Source organism: Strix aluco, chromosome 2, assembly GCF_031877795.1.
Source record: "Strix aluco isolate bStrAlu1 chromosome 2, bStrAlu1.hap1, whole genome shotgun sequence".
NCBI lineage: Eukaryota > Metazoa > Chordata > Aves > Strigiformes > Strigidae > Strix > Strix aluco.
In genome coordinates this window covers 128,220,860-128,242,487 of record NC_133932.1, presented here as the reverse complement: position 1 = coordinate 128,242,487, position 21,628 = coordinate 128,220,860, and the positions used below count along the sequence as shown (strand labels likewise).

At 37.4% G+C, this 21,628-nt stretch overlaps 1 protein-coding gene across 6 annotated transcripts in view; it reads left to right on the top strand.

Annotated features, from left to right (window-relative positions):
• Positions 1–21,628, top strand: part of LOC141919866 (N-acetylated-alpha-linked acidic dipeptidase 2-like) — a 54,162-nt gene that overhangs the window by 15,313 nt on the left and 17,221 nt on the right. For 3 of the 6 annotated variants that reach the window (XM_074816303.1, XM_074816300.1, XM_074816298.1), the window contains exons 1-13: positions 2,377–2,506; positions 3,961–4,072; positions 7,099–7,285; positions 8,692–8,793; positions 9,608–9,733; positions 10,414–10,600; positions 11,696–11,789; positions 12,070–12,168; positions 14,400–14,485; positions 15,042–15,161; positions 15,596–15,678; positions 18,455–18,518; positions 21,185–21,252. In XM_074816303.1, coding sequence (XP_074672404.1) covers positions 2,425–2,506; positions 3,961–4,072; positions 7,099–7,285; positions 8,692–8,793; positions 9,608–9,733; positions 10,414–10,600; positions 11,696–11,789; positions 12,070–12,168; positions 14,400–14,485; positions 15,042–15,161; positions 15,596–15,678; positions 18,455–18,518; positions 21,185–21,252 — 1,410 coding nt within the window. In that variant the 5' untranslated portion in view covers positions 2,377–2,424. Of the gene's footprint in view, positions 1–2,376; positions 2,507–3,960; positions 4,073–7,098; positions 7,286–8,691; positions 8,794–9,607; positions 9,734–10,413; positions 10,601–11,695; positions 11,790–12,069; positions 12,169–14,399; positions 14,486–15,041; positions 15,162–15,595; positions 15,679–18,454; positions 18,519–21,184; positions 21,253–21,628 lie in introns of those variants that run through there. The other 3 variants (XM_074816299.1, XM_074816302.1, XM_074816301.1) reach the window with 3 other exon arrangements.

The following is a 21,628-nucleotide window of genomic DNA, read 5'->3' as shown; positions in this document are numbered from 1 at the left end:
ATGCTTATTCAGGTGGGGTATACTAAGGCATCTGAAATTGCACTAAATACTTATTTCAATTCCAGTTTTATTGCCTGGAACTCCACTGGCTCTGGCTCTGGACAGTTAGCTCACACCTGCCTGCACAGAGCAGGATTCAGTCATCTGTAAACAGGCTCTGCAGTATCACTTTAGGGGTTGTGAGAAGTCTCACCTGACCTGTAGCCGCTACACCAGAGCAGGGCAGGCCTGATATAAATGCTGCCCTGGACTGGTTTGCTCTGTCTGGAGGTCTCGGACACTCCACGAGCTCCCAGGTGTCACTGGGTACTTTTCTGTTGGGAACTGAACACTTTCTGTAGAGAATATTTGAAGTGCTTAAACTTAGGTGTTTAGCACACTTTAGATATCCTGGGGCTTGGTCCCAGGCGGCCTCCTGTGTCGTACATGGCAGCTCTATGGCATAGAGGAATCAGGAATTGACAAGTAAAGATAAACTGTATAAATTGGGTGTGGTGTAGGAGAAGATGTTTTAAATTTTGTCTTTATTTCTCACTACACAAGTCTATTTTAATTTGTAATAAGTTACATTATTTTTCCCTAAATTGAGTCTGTTTTGCCTATGATGGTAATTGGCAAATGATGTCACTTTCTTTATCTCAGCCCATGAGCTTTTTCATCTTATTTCCTGCCTCTGTCCTGTTGTGGAGGGCATATGATTCAAGGCATAGATTTAGACTGTAAGTTATACTTGCATTTAAATGGAACATATAATACTCCACCAGTGGCCAATCCATGAAATGTAAGAATATGCCACAACTAATAGTACTAGGACTTTATTTTAAGTGGTAGAAGCCACTTGGTTGCTGTTATTATTCAACCTCAGCACTTCTGATGCCCTTATCACTTTAAAAAGACATAGGCACAGAAATAAATACATTTCAAACTTTCTCACTGCTGCTATACTTACTTCTTCCTCCACTGATGTTATAATCATGTGATGCCTAATTTTAATAGTAATCTCCAAAAGCCCTTGTCACTTTACTGTCTATTATGTGCCAGTCCTACACCTGTGGTGCTATATAAATGCTAATAATACATCAATATGCTCATTCTTTATAAGTTCTGTAGGTGGAATTCCATCTGGTTTGTATATGTCAAGTGAGATGTTGGTGTGAAAAGTCTTTGCTGTTCAGAATTTGTGATGGCTTATGAGCAGTTGGGAAATGACAGAAAAAAAAGATCACAAAACTGGACGTGCTTTTCATTTGAACAAAGACATCCAGACGTATGCTTAAGACAGTGGCTGTGCCTGGTGCAGAATACCCAAGTGGTGTAATTCTTCTCTAATATCTGCAAAGCTTTAGTGAAATAATTTGAACATTAAACAGTTTTTTCAGCTGTTTCTGAATATTTTCAGCTCAACCTAGTGTATTTAAGAAAGTTTTGATACTTGGAACACTGCCATTTCTTTCACAAAATGTATCTACTTGGGAGTGAGTGGTAAGAACTCAGAGCATGTCCAAGCTCCCAGAAAAGCTTTCCTGTCTTCAGCGAGATGATTGGTCTTAGATGGGCAGGTCCTCGGTTCTAGAAAAATCAGCCTTGGCTTCCATGTAGCCTTGCAGGAACTCACCAGCAGGGAGTGATGTGCAGGGCTAAAGCAAGTTTGTACAAAGTATGATGATTCTATGAAAATATCTTGACTATTACCTGGGCTGAAGTTGGGTCCTTTCCCATGACATGCTGATGGATTTGGCTGAATTAGACCAGGAAAACTTGATCCTAAGAACCTTGTAATCCAAAATGTAAAAAAGCTAGAGAATATAGGAAATAATTTTGCAACTTTTCCCAGCTGAAAAGTGGATGACGTCTGGAAGTGTCCCCATTGGCTAATCCAAATTGTATTCTGAACAGCTCTAAGTATTCATCATTTGCCAAGGATTAATACAACCACAGATTATAAAGGGGAGCCATTCAGTGCGTCTTTTGTAAGGATAAAACAAGTTTTCCCTTCCTCCATTTCATCTCTTGGACACTTCCACTGGAACAAATACTGATTGTGATTAAGGCTAAAACAGGAACTTTCAAAACCAGAAACTCCTGATAATGAATAGAAATTAGCCTTTAAAAGAGTACTTATGCATTGCTTCGTGCACAGTCTAGAGGTATATTTGTTACAGAGATACACATACAGCTACATACAAACTGTCTTGTGGGGTGAGACTAAGAAATTAATGTTTTCTTGAACTCAGAAACTCACATTATCATCATCCAGGGATTAAGGCTGGTTAGGCAGCACGAGAGCTGAGAAGCACAGAAGCCAGGGACAGCCCTGGGGCTGAGGGCGGGAAGAGGAGGAGGAGAGGGAGGAGGAGGAGGAGGAAGGCAGCTGCTTGTCTGCTCTCCTCGCAGCCTGCAAAGCTGCCGGCCACCCGTGCCCGTATGGCCAGGAGCAAGGCCACCGCCCGCACATGGCTAGGCTGCCCCGGGCTGCTGGGCTGTTTCTTGCTGGGCTTTCTTGCAGGTGAGTACAGAGACACGGGGGCTCAGCCCGCAGCCTGTGCCCTCTACGGATACTTGTGTGCAATCCCTGTTGTGATTAACTCCCCATCAGGGAGCTTTTACTGCGTTTTAGGGACATTATAAAATACTCGTCCCACTGTTTTTCTAATAGGTTGCTCTCTCTAGCAGTTTGGGTCTTTAGGGTGTGAGGAATTATAATGGCTGTGTGCTTCAGCCCAAGATGAGCCCTGGTGAATTGACAGCTTCCCGTAATAGGTAGTCAGATGGTGAAAGAGGAGAGATTATAGAAGGGTTTAAGACTTCTGTGATTGCAGAACTGCTAGGATTATTTTTTTATTTCTATTTCCTGATTTTCATTTAAATACTTCTTTTCAGTTACTATTTTAGAAATTAAAGGAAGAATGTAGAGAAGGACTTTTGACCGACAGCCAAGAGTGGAGTCGCTGAAATTTTTCATCATGAACTTTACTAGAACATTAGATTCTTTTCTGCAGTCACTTGCAGCATTTTAAGTCCAGAGCTGCATGTCTGTTTTAAACTTGTGTTGTAGCACACATCTAAAGCTAAAGCATGAAAGAAAAATCCATTTCTGGTGTTTATGCTATTCTTATACATTTCCCTGAACATCCTCTTTTGGTCATGCTCCAAAACAGAATACTCGGCAAGATGGACTTTTGGTCTGATCCAGTACCACGGTTATGTTCAGAGTGTTACTACAATTGTATTTAAGTCAAGAAAGTCATATATATTGTGCAGGTGACAGCACATATACTTAGCTTTATAATGACAATTTTCCCATCTTGGGATTTTCTAACTATAATAATAAAATCATTTGTTTGCTTGTTTGTTTAAAGATCAATTCATATAGTGGATATACTCCTTTCAGATTTATGGCTACTAAAAAATCTTTAACTTTTTAAAACTGACTTGGGTCACAGTTAACTTTGTTCCTTTACTTATTAAATAGACTAACCCCACCCTTCCCCAAATCTGTAACTATTATAATGCTGGTAGGGTGGCTGCTGACTCCTGGACCTTCACTTTAAATACGCTTATACACATATTTTAAAATATATATATATAAATTAAATAGGGGAATTTCATCATGAGTATCAGGAGTTCAATCTTCACCCTGCAAACAGTTAATTGAGAATTTAAACTATAGTTTAAAATTAATGAGATGAATCTGCCTTAAAAAGGGGACTGTATTTACCAGAGTTTTAGGGTGTGCTCTTTTAACTATGTCACTTTTTTGGCAATTCAGTCAATGAAGTATATTTTACTTTTTTGCTTCACTTCTATGTTTGAGCCAGCAAACACTGACAGAGGGTGCTCTAAGCCCTGTTCATCCTCATGGTTTTAATGAGACTGTTCAGTGCTTTAGGTTGCACATGAGTTTAAACATGTGAGGACTGGGGTTCTTGCTAAGCAACAAGCTTCTCAAATGTGTTTCAGGATGGTTTACAAAACCGACCGAAAAACCCCCCAACTCTTCAGATGTCTATCAAAACGTGCGACAGAAACTTGTGGCTGAAATGAAAGCAGAAAACATCAAGCAATTCCTTCGGTAAGCCCTGCACATCTTGGGTTTTGAATAATTTTATCAGTCACAAAAGCCAGAAAGTGATAACATCAGCTCCAAGGAACAGCCTCTGAAAGCAGAGCTGTTAATATGGTTTGGAAGTATTTGGTTTGTACAGAATGTCTGGGGGGAAAGAGAAGGGAGAGACTCACAACCCTTCTGTTTCCCCCTCCCCATTTTTGAAGTTACCTTTTTGGAGTGGTTGTACTGTTAAGTGTACTTCCCTCAAGCTGCATTACTGCCAGTGCTTATCATGTTTTTTGATTATAATTTTCCATAGTCTTGATTTAATGCAGTATAAGTGTCTGGTTTTATTTCACAAGTGTCGGAAGCTCTAACATTGGATAACTTTGCTTTGTCTCAGACTGAGATGATTTTACTGGATTTGAGATACACTGATTGCTATTCATTACATTTGATTTATAATCTGTCCACTGTCTCCTTAAACTTTCAGTTTGAGCAGCTGGTCTAAGTAGGAAATGCATATATTAAAAATGTAGCATTAAAAATGCTACAAAGTTTGCATGGCGCTGAGTTACATGTGTACTTAAAATTGATAATTCCTTTAGTGTGGCCATATTGGATAATGTGCTGTTAATTGGGTGCTTGAGATCCCACTACACCCTGTCTTCTGTTTCAGAAGATGAAGGTCCCTGTCCATGTGTGTGTGTATGGTTGGTTAAATCTTGCATGATGTAATTCTTATTAAATACATTTTTTTGCATCCTAGTGCATCCATGTGGTTTTTTCAAGACATCTAAAATGCTGAGGATATGGAAATAATCTTTTGTTTTGCTGTGTATTCCACTGGAAATTAAAAAAAAAAAAAAAATCATTCCTGTGCATATTTATATCTTCTACAGAGGAACAGATATATTCACACAGAAAGTAAACAAATATAACCTCTGGTTACTAATATATTGCTATTCAGCACGTAAGTCAGCAGCTGCATCACAAACATCAAAGGATTACTGACAAATTTGATTTCTGTACATTTATTCTAAAACTGAATGTTTTCATTTCTAACATCAATTAGCATTTTAAGTCTATAGGCCTTATCTTACTTTATGTTTGTTGCTCTCAGTAGATTGGAGAGTTCTTGAAGATTGTGTTTGAGTGAGAGTCTAGGCAACATGGAGATTGATGACAGCATGAAATAGCTCTGCAATTATGCTAAAGTTTCTTGGCCATAGGGTATTAATGGTATCTGGTTTGTCTGCTTGCTTTGATGATGGGCCAAATGCTTAATACTGTTATGGGTTTTTTCTTAAATTCAAATAAAAAGCAGGAACTGCAGAAAAATTACATTAATACACTATCCAAAAAGTTTGTTAAAAGCATAAAAAAAAATGTGAACTTGAGAATTTTGATCCATATTCTTACTTTTTCAGACTACTAAATCTGCTTTTATCAAGTGGGGAAAACAAACTATGAGTTTCAGAAAATACAGACACTTTGACCTTTAGCATTGAATCATAGCTCTGGAAAGGGTGAAACCGTTTGGAAGTGAAAAATTGAAAAAAGGCATCACGTGTTCTTCAGTATATTTTTCTATATGGCATATGTAGTATTTAAACTTAATTTAAAGGAATTAAAAGGCACTTAAAATACTCTAGAGAATTAAAGTGCATGAAGAAAACAGGCAACAAACTTTGATAAAGGTTGCTTCCAGACCACAGTGCATACCTGCACAATTTAAAGAGAGGGAAAGACAACAGCAGAGAGGAGATGGTTGTGGTCTACTTAGAGCATCTAGATGCATTCAAATCCAGGGTGCCCAGGGCGATTCACATAAAAGACCTGGATGTTATGATTGCAAGGCTGCTGTCTATGAGAAGTTCTGGTGATTGAAAGAAGTTCCTGGTGGCTGAAAAAGGCTGATGTGCCCATTTTTAAGTAAGGCAAGGACAACCTGGGTGGGCCGTGAGCTGTCCAGCTTCGCTTCAGTCCCTGGAAGGGTGACTGAAGAGCCTTCTGGAATCTGTTTCCAAACACATGAAGGACACAAAGATAGTTAAGAACACTCAGCATTTATTTACTGTTTGTTTATATGATTAGCATGATTGCCTTCTGTAAGGAAATGACTGCCTACATGGATGAGTGGGGACATGACAGTGGCTGTAACACCCTTGACTTTAACAAGGCTTTGGACGTTGTCTCCCACAACATTCTAGTTTGGAAGCTGAGGGAGCACATACTGAAGAACAAGCTGTTACATGGGTTGAAAATAGTCTGAACTGACAGGTTGAAGTGCTACTAATCATGGTATTTGGTACCACTAATTATAGGTAACTAATGATATCTGACATTCATGGGGCAGCCTGCTGGGAATTCGAAGCCGGTGTTTAGTACCCACTGACTCATCAGAGTTCGCCATAACTTGTTTGTTCAGTGGGCCAAACAAATTGTAGACAGATTTGTGTAGCCCAGAGGGGCTGGATGTTGTTCCTATTGATCACCATTATGTGTTATATCTTATCTGGATGTGTTGTTAAGAAGGCTTTTATTATTCAGGCTTTTGATTAAGAAAAAAAGAATCTGTGCTGATAGTTTGACATAATGATTTTCATGTTAAACTTATTAGTGCATGTTATGCCAACAATGTATAAACCCACCATCAGATACGAGAATTATTTGGAGGGCTCCTTTCTGAATGTGTAGCTTTCCTGTATCTACTTCCCCTCCTTGCATACTGTTCATATTCTTTTGCTGAATGTCTTTGACACTGATTTTCATTGCTTGTATGCAGATGTGGCTATTTCTGTTATGCAAAGAGAAAGGTTCAGCTGCCTTATCTTAAGGCCTCAGGAAAGATACTCTGCTCTGACTACATTTTGTGCTTATCCTGATGTGGACTGATAAACAAACATGTTACACAGCTCAGACTTTAACTATCAGTCCTTAGTTTTCATGCATGTGTCTTGAAGAGAAGCTTTATACACACTGATCCTAGTTCACTATTGTGCCTCTTGACATTTGCTCCTTACTAGCAATTTTCTGTTTTATTCTAGCTCGTTTACCAAGTTGCCTCACCTCGCAGGAACTGAACAGAATCTTCTTCTTGCCAAACAAATTCAAGGCCAGTGGAAGGAATTTGGACTGGATTCAGCAGAACTTGTTCATTATGATGTGCTTCTTTCATACCCAAATGAAACGCAGCCAAACTACATCTCAGTAATTGATGATCAAGGGAATGAGGTGATCTTTTAAATGATTAAACTACATTTATGTAAGACTTCTTTAAAGAAACAGTGTCTTCCTCTGTTTTCCCAGTCACTCATCCCAGCATGTGCTTTATAATATGTTAAAAAATCCAGCACAAAGGGAACTCTTATTTAGAATTGGTTTTCCCGACTGTGCAGCAGAGCAGCAGAGTGGCTGAAGTCTCAGTGCCTCATACAGTAGAGAAAGGATGTGTGCAGAAGCTGCAATTAACACCAATAGACCATAACATCTAAGAATGGCCATACTCATTCAGATTAAGGATACATCTAGGCCAATAGCCTGTTGACATAAGCAGCCTTAAGTGGATGCACAGGAAGTTTAAAAACAAAGAAATGTATTTAAGGCATGCAAATCTTCCAGTGTCTACCTGTTTTCATCTCAGTGGTTCTCTGAGCGTGGTGCAAGTAGTCTCTTTAAGAATCCTCATTAGACTTCTTTTCCAAGTATTTATCCAGTTAGTGACCCTCCTTAGAGCTCTCTTCCAAGTACCTATCCAATCTCTGCTTGAACATCTGTACAATTTTTGCTTCCACAACATGCTGAGGTAAGGAATGCCACACAGATACTATCCATTGTATGAAGTACTACCTCCTTTCGCTGACTCTGAACAGGATCCTACCAGCTTCCTGCGGGGTCTCCTAAGTAATAATAAACAGTTGGTCTATAGTCACCTTCTCCATTTTGTGCACACAGGGAAATAAAGAAGTAGATGTAAAATCTGACAAGGAGTCTGAGCGAGGAGAGGAGATGGGACTGCTAGAGAAGCATCATAGCACATAGGTAGGGATGAACAGCCCTGGTAGAAACTAAGGAATATGTGCTCGGGGTCAACATGAGCTTAGAGGTGAAAGAATGAAGAAATTCTTCCAGAAATCCTGGAACAGTCTCTCAGCTATAATTTCACAAGGTGACAAAGAGTGAACATGAACCTTGAGGCAACACGAGTGTTACAATACCTAGTGATAAAAGGCAGCACATTTAACTGGAGCATAACTAGCAAAGAGGTGAGGAGTAATAATAATGCAGGTGCGAGTAATCACAAAAAATACCTGTGATGGCATGGATGAACCAGATGTCTTTTATTGCCACCACTTCTTGGTAATTTTCAGCTAATTCTTTGCTTAGGTTCAGGCAGCGACTGATGAGCATCTTCTGACAAGTGATCTATCTCTCTGTATTCATATCTGCATTCTGTTATAAAAATTCAGCTATGTATCCCTCACTGGTTTTTTGTTTGAACTTATGCATGCTAGTTAGAATTGTATTTTTTGCTAACAATTTATGGAAACTAGCATATCATTTGCTATAACCAAGCTTAGTGTACAAACTTGTGCTGGAGGTAGAGTGTTTGACCAAAGACTTCTGTTATTTATTGATAGATTTTCAATACATCATTGTTTGAACCACCTCCACAGGGGTATGAAAATGTTACTGATATACTACCACCATATAATGCTTTTTCAGCACAAGGAGTGCCAGAGGTAAGAAAAAAAGTATGTAAGGGTATCATTAGCTGAAGTAATATTTTGTGAAACACTTGCTGGGATAGATTGCTCCAGCTTCTCAAAATATTTGTGGTAGTAGTTTTAATTAATCATTAGTATAAAAGAACATTTAAGGACAGATAGGCCACATACTACGTGAAGGTTAGAAGTCTCCTATTACAAAAAAAAATTCTCAAATTGCTAGAATTCTGAATCACATAATAAGTGAAAAGCTTTTATCTTTATGGAAAATGTTGGATACATCTCAGATTACTCCACATTACTCAATCATATGGAGAGGACTTGCATAAGTCTTAAGTAGAAATAGTAATATATAAATCAATTTGGAATACATTTAGGGTTAAGTGAATGTCTTCAAAGGCTACAAAACTCCTTCACTTAATCTGATAATTCATCATGGAGGAACAAGTCAGGGACAACTTTGCATTGCATAAATGAATGAAATTGTGTAATAGCGAGTGTTTGTGTATGCAAGGAATACCACTGTTTTTTCATGGCCACAGAGGTTTGTCAGTTTAGCAAAGTATGTTAGCTTAGTTTCCAACCTCAGTTTATAGGGCTGATGTTAAGTGCAGGATAATATAGAGAGGTCAGCAGCTTGAGCCAAGGCTTCCTATAGAATATTATGGATATCTTTTGCTATTGTTTTTATGAGTACTGGATCTTGTTTGTAGAAATGCAAAAAAATAACTATATCGTACATAGTGAATGAAACTCTGTATTTCTGAAAACAGATGTTTTGTTTGCTGAATGACCAGTCGCCATAAAACTGCTTTTCTTTTCCGTGCAGGCAGATCTGGTATATGTGAATTATGGCCGTACCGAAGACTTTTTTAAACTGGAGCGTGAAATGGGAATTAACTGTACAGGAAAGATTGTCATTGCCAGATATGGGAAGATCTTCAGAGGAAACAAAGTAAGGGTTGTGTTTTATATTTTCCCTCAGTGGGTCAGACATTGCTCATGGTAGAGCCGGTGGGAACTAATGAGGGCTGTAAGTTGGAACATATGAGCAGTAGGAAGTCTGCGATGTATCCATTGTGACTGCACTCTTTAAGAATAACTTCCAAAACAATAAAAACATGAATGTATTAATCTCCTGAGACTGAGATGACTGCAAACTCCTTAGGCAGTTCTTGCAAGGAAGAGATTAGTTTAGCAAACTGACTAGTTTGTAGAGCCAAGGCTTTTAATAATTTTCATCCGCAGGACTGCAGTATTTTGAAGAAGTAAGTATTTGACAAGGAGTCTGATGCATGGAGATTGAATAACTAACTCTTCTGACTGCAGATACCAGCTCTGACAGAATTGGTGATGGTGGAACAGTGGGGATAGTGGTCAGTTTTTGTGCCTCAGTTTTGTGTCCTGTGTTTTATTTTGTGGCCTTGAACTATGACTAGAGGTGTGACACAACTAATGGACATACTGGGTTTCACAGTGGTTTGTTCTGCTGAGTCTGTGTTCACTCTTCCACATATACAACTTCTAAAGATGTGTCCCCATGGAAGTAAATTGCAACATTCAGATTTATTACTGCATTAAAAAAAAAAAAAAAAAAAAAAAAAGGGCTTTTCTTAAAATCAAATAATTTCACAGGTTAAAAATGCCGTATTAGCAGGAGCCCAAGGGATCATACTTTATTCCGACCCTGCTGACTACTGTGCCTCAGGAGTAGATGCTTATCCAGATGGCTGGAACCTTCCAGGTGGAGGAGCCCAGCGTGGGAATGTGCTAAACCTGAATGGAGCTGGGGACCCTCTAACACCAGGTTATCCTGCAAAAGGTGAGTGAAAGATCTGCACACTGGACCATCAAGTACTTTATAATCTGGTGCTGAAATTTATTGTGGCACTAGAAATTATCTATTTTCAGTATAAATGCAAAGAAAAAAGATGCTTAAAATTATTTTTAGCAGTAGTTAATTTCCTATTGCAGACCAAGTTCTACCTGTATGTCATTTCAACTGGTTGCTTTTGAGTTAGGCAGGGAAAGCAAGTTTTTAGGAAAAACTCTTTGTATGATCTCAGCCTTGTAACTCTTAGAAAAGCAGCAGAAAATGGCTGAGAATTTATAGTAAGTTTTAAATTTCTGTGTTTCTGAAGAGGACCAGTTTAAACTAGTTTATAGTCTACCATCAAAGAGGAGTAATAGCTCTGGTTGGAGGTATGTTTCCTTGCTGATCCTAAATTACAAGCAGAAAACCAGTTTAAAATCCTCTTTACAGGGAGTAAAATTTCTGTAGTAAAAATAACAGTAACCTGGAGTCTTTTCAAAAACCTGGCACCATGTGCTTGTCTTGTCCTTGTAGGCATCCTGAACTCAGTCTGAACTAAGATGCCTACTAGTCCTGCCTGCTGGGAATGGGGTGGGAATACAGGGGTGCTTCTGGAAAGCTCACTGGCTTGTGTGACCATTGTTGGGGGCATAAGACAACAACTTACTGAAAAAACAGGATAGATTCTGTGTGCCTCACTCACCAGATTTAGACATTGACTGTCTTCAACGTAGGTAAATGCATCCATGGATGTCTTCTGCAGCTTGCCAACAGGCTGCACAGGGGCTGTCTTCACCTCACACACCAGCTTGGTTATCTCACAGCCAGCTTTCAGGAGGTGTAATAATATGGATGGACAGTAAATCTAACCTTGCATCAAATGTGGGGACTTCTCTTACACAGTTATGCAGATGCACTAATGCATTTGTGGTTCTGTCATTAAATTTTTGTTTCCTAGAAGCAATATCTAAGAAATGATGTCAGAATTAAAAAAATTGATGCATGCGTGTGGCTACTGTGTTGCTGCACTGTTCAAACGTACTTCCAGTTTGATGAAAGTTGCTAAGAAAACTATAAACTTGACATTTTGTTCTGGTTTCTCAGAGTACACTTTCAGGTATAAAGTTAATGAAGGTGTAGGGATTCCCAAAATCCCAGTTCATCCCATTGGATATCATGATGCAGAAGTATTATTACGGTGAGTATACATCAGTCCTCCTCACCAGAAGTCAGTATTCACAAATGTGCAACAAAAGTTTTTACACTAAGATGGTAAAATCCATGCTGTTACTTGTATTTATTGCTCTTTTGTAGTAGCGTGTGGTTCAGAAAATGTAGAAAATTCAAAGCAATCTGTTTCTGGCATAATGTTTTTAAGAATTTTGTAAACCCACCTTGTTTTAGGTGCAATAATCCTTAAGGGAATTTAAGGTTTAGCCTGCTGGTCAACTACATTTGTCTTGGTTTTCACTTACCAGTGCAATGGGAGGACCCGCAGCTCCAGACAGCAGCTGGAAGGGAAGCCTCAACGTGTCTTATAACATAGGGCCAGGATTTGCAGAGAATTCTTCTACAAGGTCTGTTTTGACATTTTCCTATTTAAAATATATTAAAAAAAAATCTCAACAAGGAAGACTGTTAAACGATGTATCGAGAGATATTCTGGAGAAATTTACTTCCTTCTGAGTGGGCAACACTTGGTGATAATTGTTAGAATTTGGAAATAAATTCTCAAAACTATGGTCAATGGATAGACAGATTCAGAAGGTATAGGTCTAGCACTGTCATTCCAACTTTACTCCTTACATTAAGGTTCAGATGTGTTTCACTGGTACTTTTCAAAATGGCTATATAGCAGTAAGTAGACATTTTTTAATACTGTTGAATTTACCCTAAACTTCCTCTCCACTTCAAGTTTGGTCTTTATTTTCTGTTTCTGATGACCAAGGGGACAATAGGACAGCCAGCTTGTACCAGTCCAACTGGGAAGGACTGACAATTCAGTAGTTCTCTTCTACGTATGTTTCTTTTGTCCACTAGCAGCCTCCCAGGGTTTCTGTGAACTTAGAGCTGTGAAGTGTAGCAATGATTTGGGAGTCCATCAGGTGTTCCCCAAAGCTGGTAGGCCCCATGGTTGAAAGCCCTGAACAACAGGACAGAAGAGCCCAATGCACATATATCTTACTAATTTGTTTGGGTGGAACTGGCCTTTGACCAGTTGGAATAGCAATAGTATGTTTGTGGTTACATTTTTTCAGCTCTAACAGAGAAATACAACTGTCCAGGTCTCTAGCGCTACTAGCAGAGTCGCTCTCTAGCAGACCAAGACACATAACAATTGCACTTGGCTATCAGGGCTCTCTCCATGAGTGGCTCTCAGGGACAGTCACAGAATCACAGAATCACAGAATCATCTAGGTTGGAAAAGACCTTGAAGATCACCTAGTCATAGCATTCTTCCTTCTTTATAACTGATAAGCTGCAGTCGATAAAGCTAAAGACCACTTTTCTATCACTTTTTCACATAATACTTTCAGTTTCCATGAGAAATTATTCTATGAGGACTAGTAGTGGACCACAATGAACAGTATAAAAATGGTGTATCATTATCACCTCTCCACCTCCTGCAAAACAAGAGTATGTCTGAATATATAATTTTATAAAGATTTCATTGATCATTATTCTTTTCTGCTCTGCTTTAACACTAGCTGAAAATGAATAAAGTAGGGATAAATAAGTAAGAAAGCATATTTGACATAATTAAGGTGCTGTTTGGAATGTCTTGAAAAGCAACAGTGAGAAAAGAAACAATATGATTCATCCACAAAACATATACATGGGAAATATTTTTGAATGCAGTTTTTAACCTCTTCCTACTTGATAGGGTAACAGTTTTTGTAAATATGGGCTATTACTAGATATACTTTTTTCTCAGAGGAGCTCCATATCAAAATGAACCTTTTGAGTCTAGGTAGAAAGTCACTTGCACATGGAAAGTGCAAGTATATGCATGCTCAAGGCACTGGTGTCAGTTATTTTCTGGGCAAAGATCCAGTAGCTGTCCTGAAGTAGGTTTTGATTTTGACAGCTATGCAGATTTGCTGCTGAAAAGATAACTTCAAATGTGAAACTCTTGGGCTTTTGCCAGACACAAAAAAAGCACTGTTTGATGCATTCTTTCTGCTACAGGTTAAGAGGGGATGAATACTACATTATTTTTAGTTCTCCTAATACCTGAATTTCCTTCCTTTTTATAAAATTTCTCAAGCAGATTTTACTGGGGGGGTAGGGATGGAGGATTGACAAATCTTGATCACTTAGATCTGCTGTCCTAAACAGAGATTTCAGTTTATTCCTGGATGAATATTTCTAATGACCTTCTCTCCAAGTTCTATCTTATTACACATAATTGTACTAGGAAACCAAAATGTATTCTTTATAAAAATATGTATGTCCACAATTAAAATTTTGGTGAAAATGTAAATGTATTTTTAATTACTGTATATGATTTTCAGTTTACTCCTCTAATTATCTGCTTGACTCTCATAAGTAACAATTCAATAAATTCTGTAAATGTTTGCAAGTTTATAGATTGCCTGCTTCATAGGGTTGTTTCTAAGGCACCTTTCTGTCAGCAGGTTAACTTGAAATAAAAAATAGGACACTCATACAGCATGACAGGTTAGATCAGTGCTGAACACACAAAGCAGAACAGAAACATAAACTTTCTGTCTTACAAGTTATTAACATTGGCTTTTTATTTCTTTCTCAGTCAGAAATGGCTACTTCATATTGTTTTTCATTTCAGAAAAGTCAGAATGCATGTTCATACAAACAATAAAATAACACGAATTTACAATGTCATTGGCATCCTCAGAGGAGCTGTGGAACCAGGTGAGCATCGTGTGCTTGATGATTTTAATTCCTTCTTTATTTTGTGTTTGTTGAAACCTCAGGTTTTTTAGATAGTCAGATAGTATGGAATCTGAGAAACCCTTAATAGTTGTCCTGTCCCTCCCATCACACTGTTTTGCATTGGCATTGGCATAGAATGATAGATGTCAGAGAATTTTTTTATACTGCCTGTCATTTTACAGTAGGTTTCCCCCTACATCATCCATACATTTTGCCTTTGCAAAAATTAATCCAATGTAAAGTACAGAAAGCTAGTGATGATTTCAGACCTCAACATACTATTGTTGATACTTAATAGCAGGTCGTATACATGAAAGACTTTTAAGGGGGAAAATATGTATAAAACATTTCTTGTCTTCATTTATATACTTCAGTAGAGTAAGTGAATGATTGCAGATTACCTTAAAAAATACATTTGTAGCACTGCTATTAAACTTTGTATTTTGTTTGACACAAGTAGGGATTCAGTCGAAGGAAATGCAGGTAACCTAAATGCATTTTTAATTAAGGATTGCTATTATGTGTTTGTTTCCAGATAGATATATTATTTTAGGAGGTCATAGAGACTCTTGGGTATTTGGTGGTATTGATCCAACTACGGGTGCAGCTGTTCTGCAAGAGGTTGTACGGAGTTTTGGTAAAATGAAGATGGAAGGTAACTTATTACAGACATAAAATGATGGATATGGAAAACAGCAGCTTTGAGGAACTGTGTTGCATGTTCCCATAAGCAGTTGTGTTGATTTAACTTTTAACCTCTACAGAATGTTGTATTTCTTATTATGAAAGATGCAAATTAATTGAAGAGATGCATATGTAGCATTGCATCTTGGCTGAATTTATTCTCTCACATTTCTCATCCGTGTAATAGTACCCTCTTAGTTGTGTAGAATAAAAATATTGCATTAAGAAGAAATGCCCCTGCAATAATATGTTGGTCTAAGGAGTTTAGAGAGGATTTTTTTTTTTTTTTTACAGCTATATCAATTAAGTACTATTTTTTTAAAAGTGATTTCAATTAACTGTGGTGATCTTTCACTAGACTTTATAACTTTCAGTTGACTTTCAAGTTTAACTATGTGATTGCAGGTTGGAGACCTAAGCGAACTATTATTTTTGCTAGCTGGGATGCAGAAGAATTTGGATTATTGGGTTCCACGGAATGGGCTGAGGTAAGTAAAAAAATAGTGTAAAGAAAGCAAAACTTGAAAGTCTGTTGCAGGCAGCTGCAATACCCAATGACATCTATTCCTAGGCTGCAATCAATAGTTCAAGGTAAAATTGGAGCACAGCAGACTCCTTCAGGTGCTGTGAGGCCCTCATATAATTTACAAATTACCTACCTAACGTCTTACATCGTAAGTGCACAAACTCTTCTAAGATTTAAAAATCTACTTTAATTCAAAGCTAATGTCCCTCAGTGGTCGCTATGTGGAAATCTACCCCTTCATTTAACAGAATGATAGCATTTTATAGAACCTAAGTTGGTTTATTTTCTAATTTTCTACTCAGAAAATTCCTTACTTTCTATAAACTAAAGTCCAGATTATGTACCTTTGATCCATAAGCACACCAAGCCCTTTGTGTAGAAACTAGTCCTTCTGGGCAAATGAAAGGGTAAGTAGTCTGTGAGTGAATAGTTTCAAATTCCTGTGAAACTTCCAGTATTGTAGAGTTTCAGGGGCAGGACAATTGATTAATTCTGTAGTGGGATCCCTGACTATATTCCTGCCTTATAGAAGGATGTTGAGAAATTCAGAAGTGAGGTTCTGAATGTTTTTCTCTTCCTTTCCCTGTTGGGTATGTTCAGTTCTTAACCCTGTGAGTGGATTTGTTCAGCCCCAGTAAGAAATATAGGTCTTACAAGAGTTTTCATTGCTTTGTCTGTAAAATCCAAATTAAAAATAGAGCAGGCAGAAAATTGTCTGATGAAACATTTCTGCTGAATTATGTCAACTTATTAGTACTGAATAGTTTAACAGAAATGTATTGTCTTGTTCTTCTGTTAGAATTTTATTTACAAGGCTGTATTTAGATATGTGGATAGAGTTTTCAAAATCTATAAAAAAAATTAATCTTTTTATTTTAGTTTATTGGCAGGTATTTCAGTAAACCACAAAATTACATGGGAAAATGACACATGTCAGAAGAAGTAACAAAACCAGAAGTATGCTCCCAAACACCAAAGGGATTCCATCATTCTGTTAAAAAAGCTGAGATTTCTATTCCTTTGGATTTGCACTAATTCTTTCTCCCATAAACTGTTTGGCTTCCAGCTGCAATAGACTCTCTGCATCTTACTGTTGGTTTATGGGACATTAGATGAAGAAAGCACAATTTAAATTATCTTTAAAATCACTGAGAGATTTTAAAATTTACTTTAAATTTTACTGAGAGATTTTAGAGTTCTCATTAAAGTTTCATCCCAACTGAACTCCACTGGTAACAAAAGTATACTGTATATAAAACTTTATTTGTGATTTCTTTGTCTGTGTATCTGTGCACATATTGAGATACTGTCAAGAAAAAACACACAATTGTTCTAACGGAGGAATATGAAACAATGGTACTTAAAAGATCAATGTCTCTTGAGCAAGTCATGAATAAATTAGTTCTTTTTGTTTGATTTGGTCACATATTGCTACTGTTGTTCTGTAATGTTTTTTGTTTTATAATTTAAAATCTAGTAATCTGTCATCCATTACTTCATGAAACAGCAGCTGTACTAGATTAGAAAGCCATGAGCACAATTTATATTTGAACCTCAATGTTTTTATATTATTGTTTTCTTGTTTTATCTTGGTGGTGTGCATCCCTACTCTTTTACACCTAAATTATATTCAGTTTCTCTAGAGACATTCCTCACAGTTTACATTCATGTTTTCTGCAGCTGCCAGATCTGTCACGTACTAAATCTTGAGGAAAATTAACCCATGATATTCACCATCTTCTGTGTAACAAAAAGACTCTGCAACTGTGTCAACATCCTTTTGTTACATAGACAATCTCCATTGCTCCTAAATGAAGGAATTTCTTTATGTTGCAAATATGCTTTTGCATATATGCAAGGCCTCATGTATGCATATACAGGCTTGTTCCCTCCCTTCATATTCTTTTGCAAGATCTCCTCTACAGTTTGTTTTAAAGATATTAATTTCATTATGAAGTTATCAATTACTACTTCCATTTTTAGTTCACATGAGTTACAAATGATTAGTTGGGTTATAAATTGAATGAATCAAGTAACAATTACTAACCTAATTAGAATATCTATCACAAAGCCAAGACTTAGTAAAATACCACTTACTGATTAGAATATCAATTTCAAACATAATTACCAGTTTGCAAAAAATCAAACAAGTGTGTGTATATATTTAGCAGAAAAGCAATGCTGGTTGACTCAAAACATTCAGATTCATTTTAATATGAAGTGTCAGTGCTCTGACTTATCCCTTTTGAAATGGAAGAGTGTAGAAATGACAACAATACTCGGTTTATAAGTGTTAAAATTGAGTTCAGTGCTGCGAGCTCGCACGCATAACTAGGGATTAAAAGCGTGGAGGAATTCTGACTGACCTCACAGTCACATGTTGCATGTTCAAAAAGGTCTGCAAGTACAGAGTTAAAACACACATATAACCTTAATTTACCCTGTTAGAATGTTGTTCAGTAATGTTCCTGTTCCATCTTGCTCCTGTGTGATGCAGTGGGCAGCACCTACATTTTGTGGATGTCTTCCACAACAAAGTAAGTCCCAGAAAGCAGGAGTGAATTTCACGTGCCTAGATCATTGACCCATCCTCAAACATTAATATAATTAGTAAGGTATGTAGTGCTACTTATCCTGACTGGGTTCTTAAAGGTAATGCTGTAAAACCCACTGCACTTAACATGATCTTGACTAAATGTCACTAATTGAAAATAATAATTACACTTTTACAACCCCAGGAAAATGCCAGAATCCTCCAGGAACGGGCAGTTGCTTACATCAACACAGATTCTTCTATAGAAGGTGTGTCTTTTATTTTTAAACTCACTTTACCGCATAGATGTCAATTTTAATAGTTCACTGTATATTACTTATTGCATCCAGAGCTGGCAAATGTAAGACAGATAATGTGATGTTCAGAATAAGTGTGAAAATACAGAAATAAGTGGAAAGAGAGAACAATTTAAATTTTCATGTTGCTTTCTTGTTGCAAATAGTGCCATCCATGAGCTGCAGCCCACATGTCTGGAGTCCAGAATGTCTCCTTTGGAGGAGTTTAGTATTCTGTGCTGATGAACTGAGAGGTCTGAGTGTTAAACTCTCTCTTAACTGCACTAGCTTTAATTCACAATTACAGGTTTAATATATGACATATTGCACCTTGTTCTGATTGCAGCTCCAGATCCTTTCCCTGTAGAATTATAATATTTTGGGACACTAATTTATTACAAACTTAAGACAATTTGTGTCAAGAATTTAGGTTTACATTTTGTGGGGGTGGCACCCATTTTGGTGCTTCGGGCCATTGTGGTCACCTTGTTCATTGCTGTGAGCTGAGAGAATATGCAGGGAGTTACATATGTATTATGGCAGGGCTTTTCTAGAAAAATAAGTGCTGTTTCACAAAAAAAGTTGATCCATCATTATCCAATTTACTATGCCCTTCAGATTATGAGAAGAATCTGTCATACAGGAATGCTGCTTAGAAACTGGACTTTGAATTTTGGGCCCAACATTATGACCTAATTCACAAAGTACTTCTTAAATTATACTGAGCTTTATTACAGAAGGACTTAATTTATAGTTGTCTATGCTGAAATAAAAGTCAGTAGTATCCTGTGGAGCTGTCCTGCATCATAACCTCAGTTATTTAGGGCATTGCTCTTCCCAAGTTAAACCCAACTTATTTGGGCTTACTGTGTGTGAATAAAATGGATATCAACAGGCATATTTAAGAACTCTTTTTATTCCTGTCAGCTGAAAATTTTGTCTGTCACAAAAGGATTGGAAAGAAAGAAAGAAAAGCCAAAGCCAGTTTCTAAATGCTCAGTTGGAGTTGGGGTATAGGGAGGCTTAGAGCTGTTCTTCAATTATGCAGCCTACATGCTGTGTAAAAAGTAGAGCAGAATTTCACGCCTAGAAGATCTCACCAATGAAATAATAGCTTTACAACTGCTTCATATTCTCAGCATGGGTTGTAACACATATTTTTAGTTGGTTTGCAGCCAACATGCTGCTGCCTTAACAATTTTCTTCTAAATCTTGATTATTCAAACATGTCTCTTGCTTTATGCATTAAAGAAAATGTGAAAGTAAAACCACTGGAAAAGAAATATGTAATAAGGAAAAGAACACCATATTCAGTGTACTGTTTTAAGTATGTTGGACTTCTTTCACCTAACTGAGCATTAAAATCTCCTGTAGAGCCATAGCATCCATGTACTCTGCCGATTATTTTAACATCATACATTCTCCACAGCACTTCTTATGCCACATTTTGGACAGTGAAATATTTCTATTCATTGTCCTTTAACAATGAAAAGAATAGTGGGTCACCCTTTTGAGCATTTTTGTGACTTTAATTTCCAGTTCTCAAATATAGACTCTCCTTGGAAACATCATTGACATTATCTAGTATTTTTTCCATCATCATGGGGTTTTCTGTAATTGTCAGTCTAGTTCTCTCGTGAGTACACACTGTGCAAAGGATGACCCAAAGGTCTAAAGCCATATCAAAGCCTAATAACTGTGTTTTCTGAGAGCTTATGTTTTATTATGCCCCAGCCTTCTCATCCCTCCTTCCTCCTTTGTTGTTGTCTGTATTTGAGGGCAGAGGTGTTTGCCCAGCTGCTGTCCGGTGGCTGTAGTCTTTAGAGAAGACTGTTTTACATTCCTGCCTGCTTCAGAAGTGGTGATAGTTTCTTTTCAATGGGGCTCTTGCTGCTGTAACTGACAACTTCAGTATGAGATACTTACCTAGCTCAACATAGCTCACAGGCAGTGTGGAAACCTCGTGGGTGTAAACTGTAGGAGCCACAGCATGGTGGTAAAAGGGGAGGTTTAGGACACAGTAGATAAAAATATTACTCTGCATTTTTGTTGCCTCCTGTTTGGATTAGACTTAGTTCTGAAATATAAAATGCCAGATGTCTTGCAAGTCTCTTTCTTACTCAGAAAATGACCTGTCTTTCACGTACAGTCTTGCAAAAACATTGAAAAAGTACTCTTTATGATAAGAGAAGAAGCAGCGGCATTGAAAGTCTTCTTAAAACGTCTTGCAGGGAATATGTCTTTCCTCCTGCACAGTTCCTGAATGCACTAACTATTTTTAACAACCTACAAAAAATAGGATGTTGCCATTGCCTTCTGTTTAACACAAGCTTCGGGAAGCGTATGAGTGACAGGGGTTTGTAGCTAATGAGGGATAGTTAGTCATATTTTAGAACTATGAGAAGGCTTAATTACATAGCTGTATATCTACGATAACCAATGGATCACTGTCATATAGTAGCAGTAGCTTATACAATGTGACCAAGTAGTCTTTTTCTCTATATATTCTGAGAAGATCTAAATTCTTGCCTTGGAGTCAAGAAGTTTGTCTAAGAAAGGACTATAGGGTTTAATCCATTAAGAAGATAATGCCGCTGGTATGTGAAGGGAAAATTTCCTTGTCTTTGTTTCATTTTCAGGTAACTACACATTAAGAGTTGATTGCAGCCCGCTTCTCTACAAACTGGTGTATAATCTGACAAAAGAGGTACAGAATCAGAGTGTCTATTCATGACTTCCTAAGAATGTAAAACTGCAAGTTTTTTGGACAAAATTGGATTATTGAATAATATGGGATTTACTTTATCACTGTGCTGGAAGAATCTTAATCCCACCAAAATCAATAGCAAACATCCCATCAGTGGTACGCAGTCCAGGCTCACAGTCCCTCAGTATTCTTAGAGAGGTTGAAAGGTGTCACTAACGTAAGTGGAATAGTATTTGCAATATATAGTAAAAATAATAATAATAAAAACAAGATAATAAGACACTTAAGCAGGATCAATTCTCTAAAGTGAGAAGCATTTGAGGAAATAAATTGCATTTTAAATTTCCATTTCATGTGCAAAAGAGAACCTATTCAT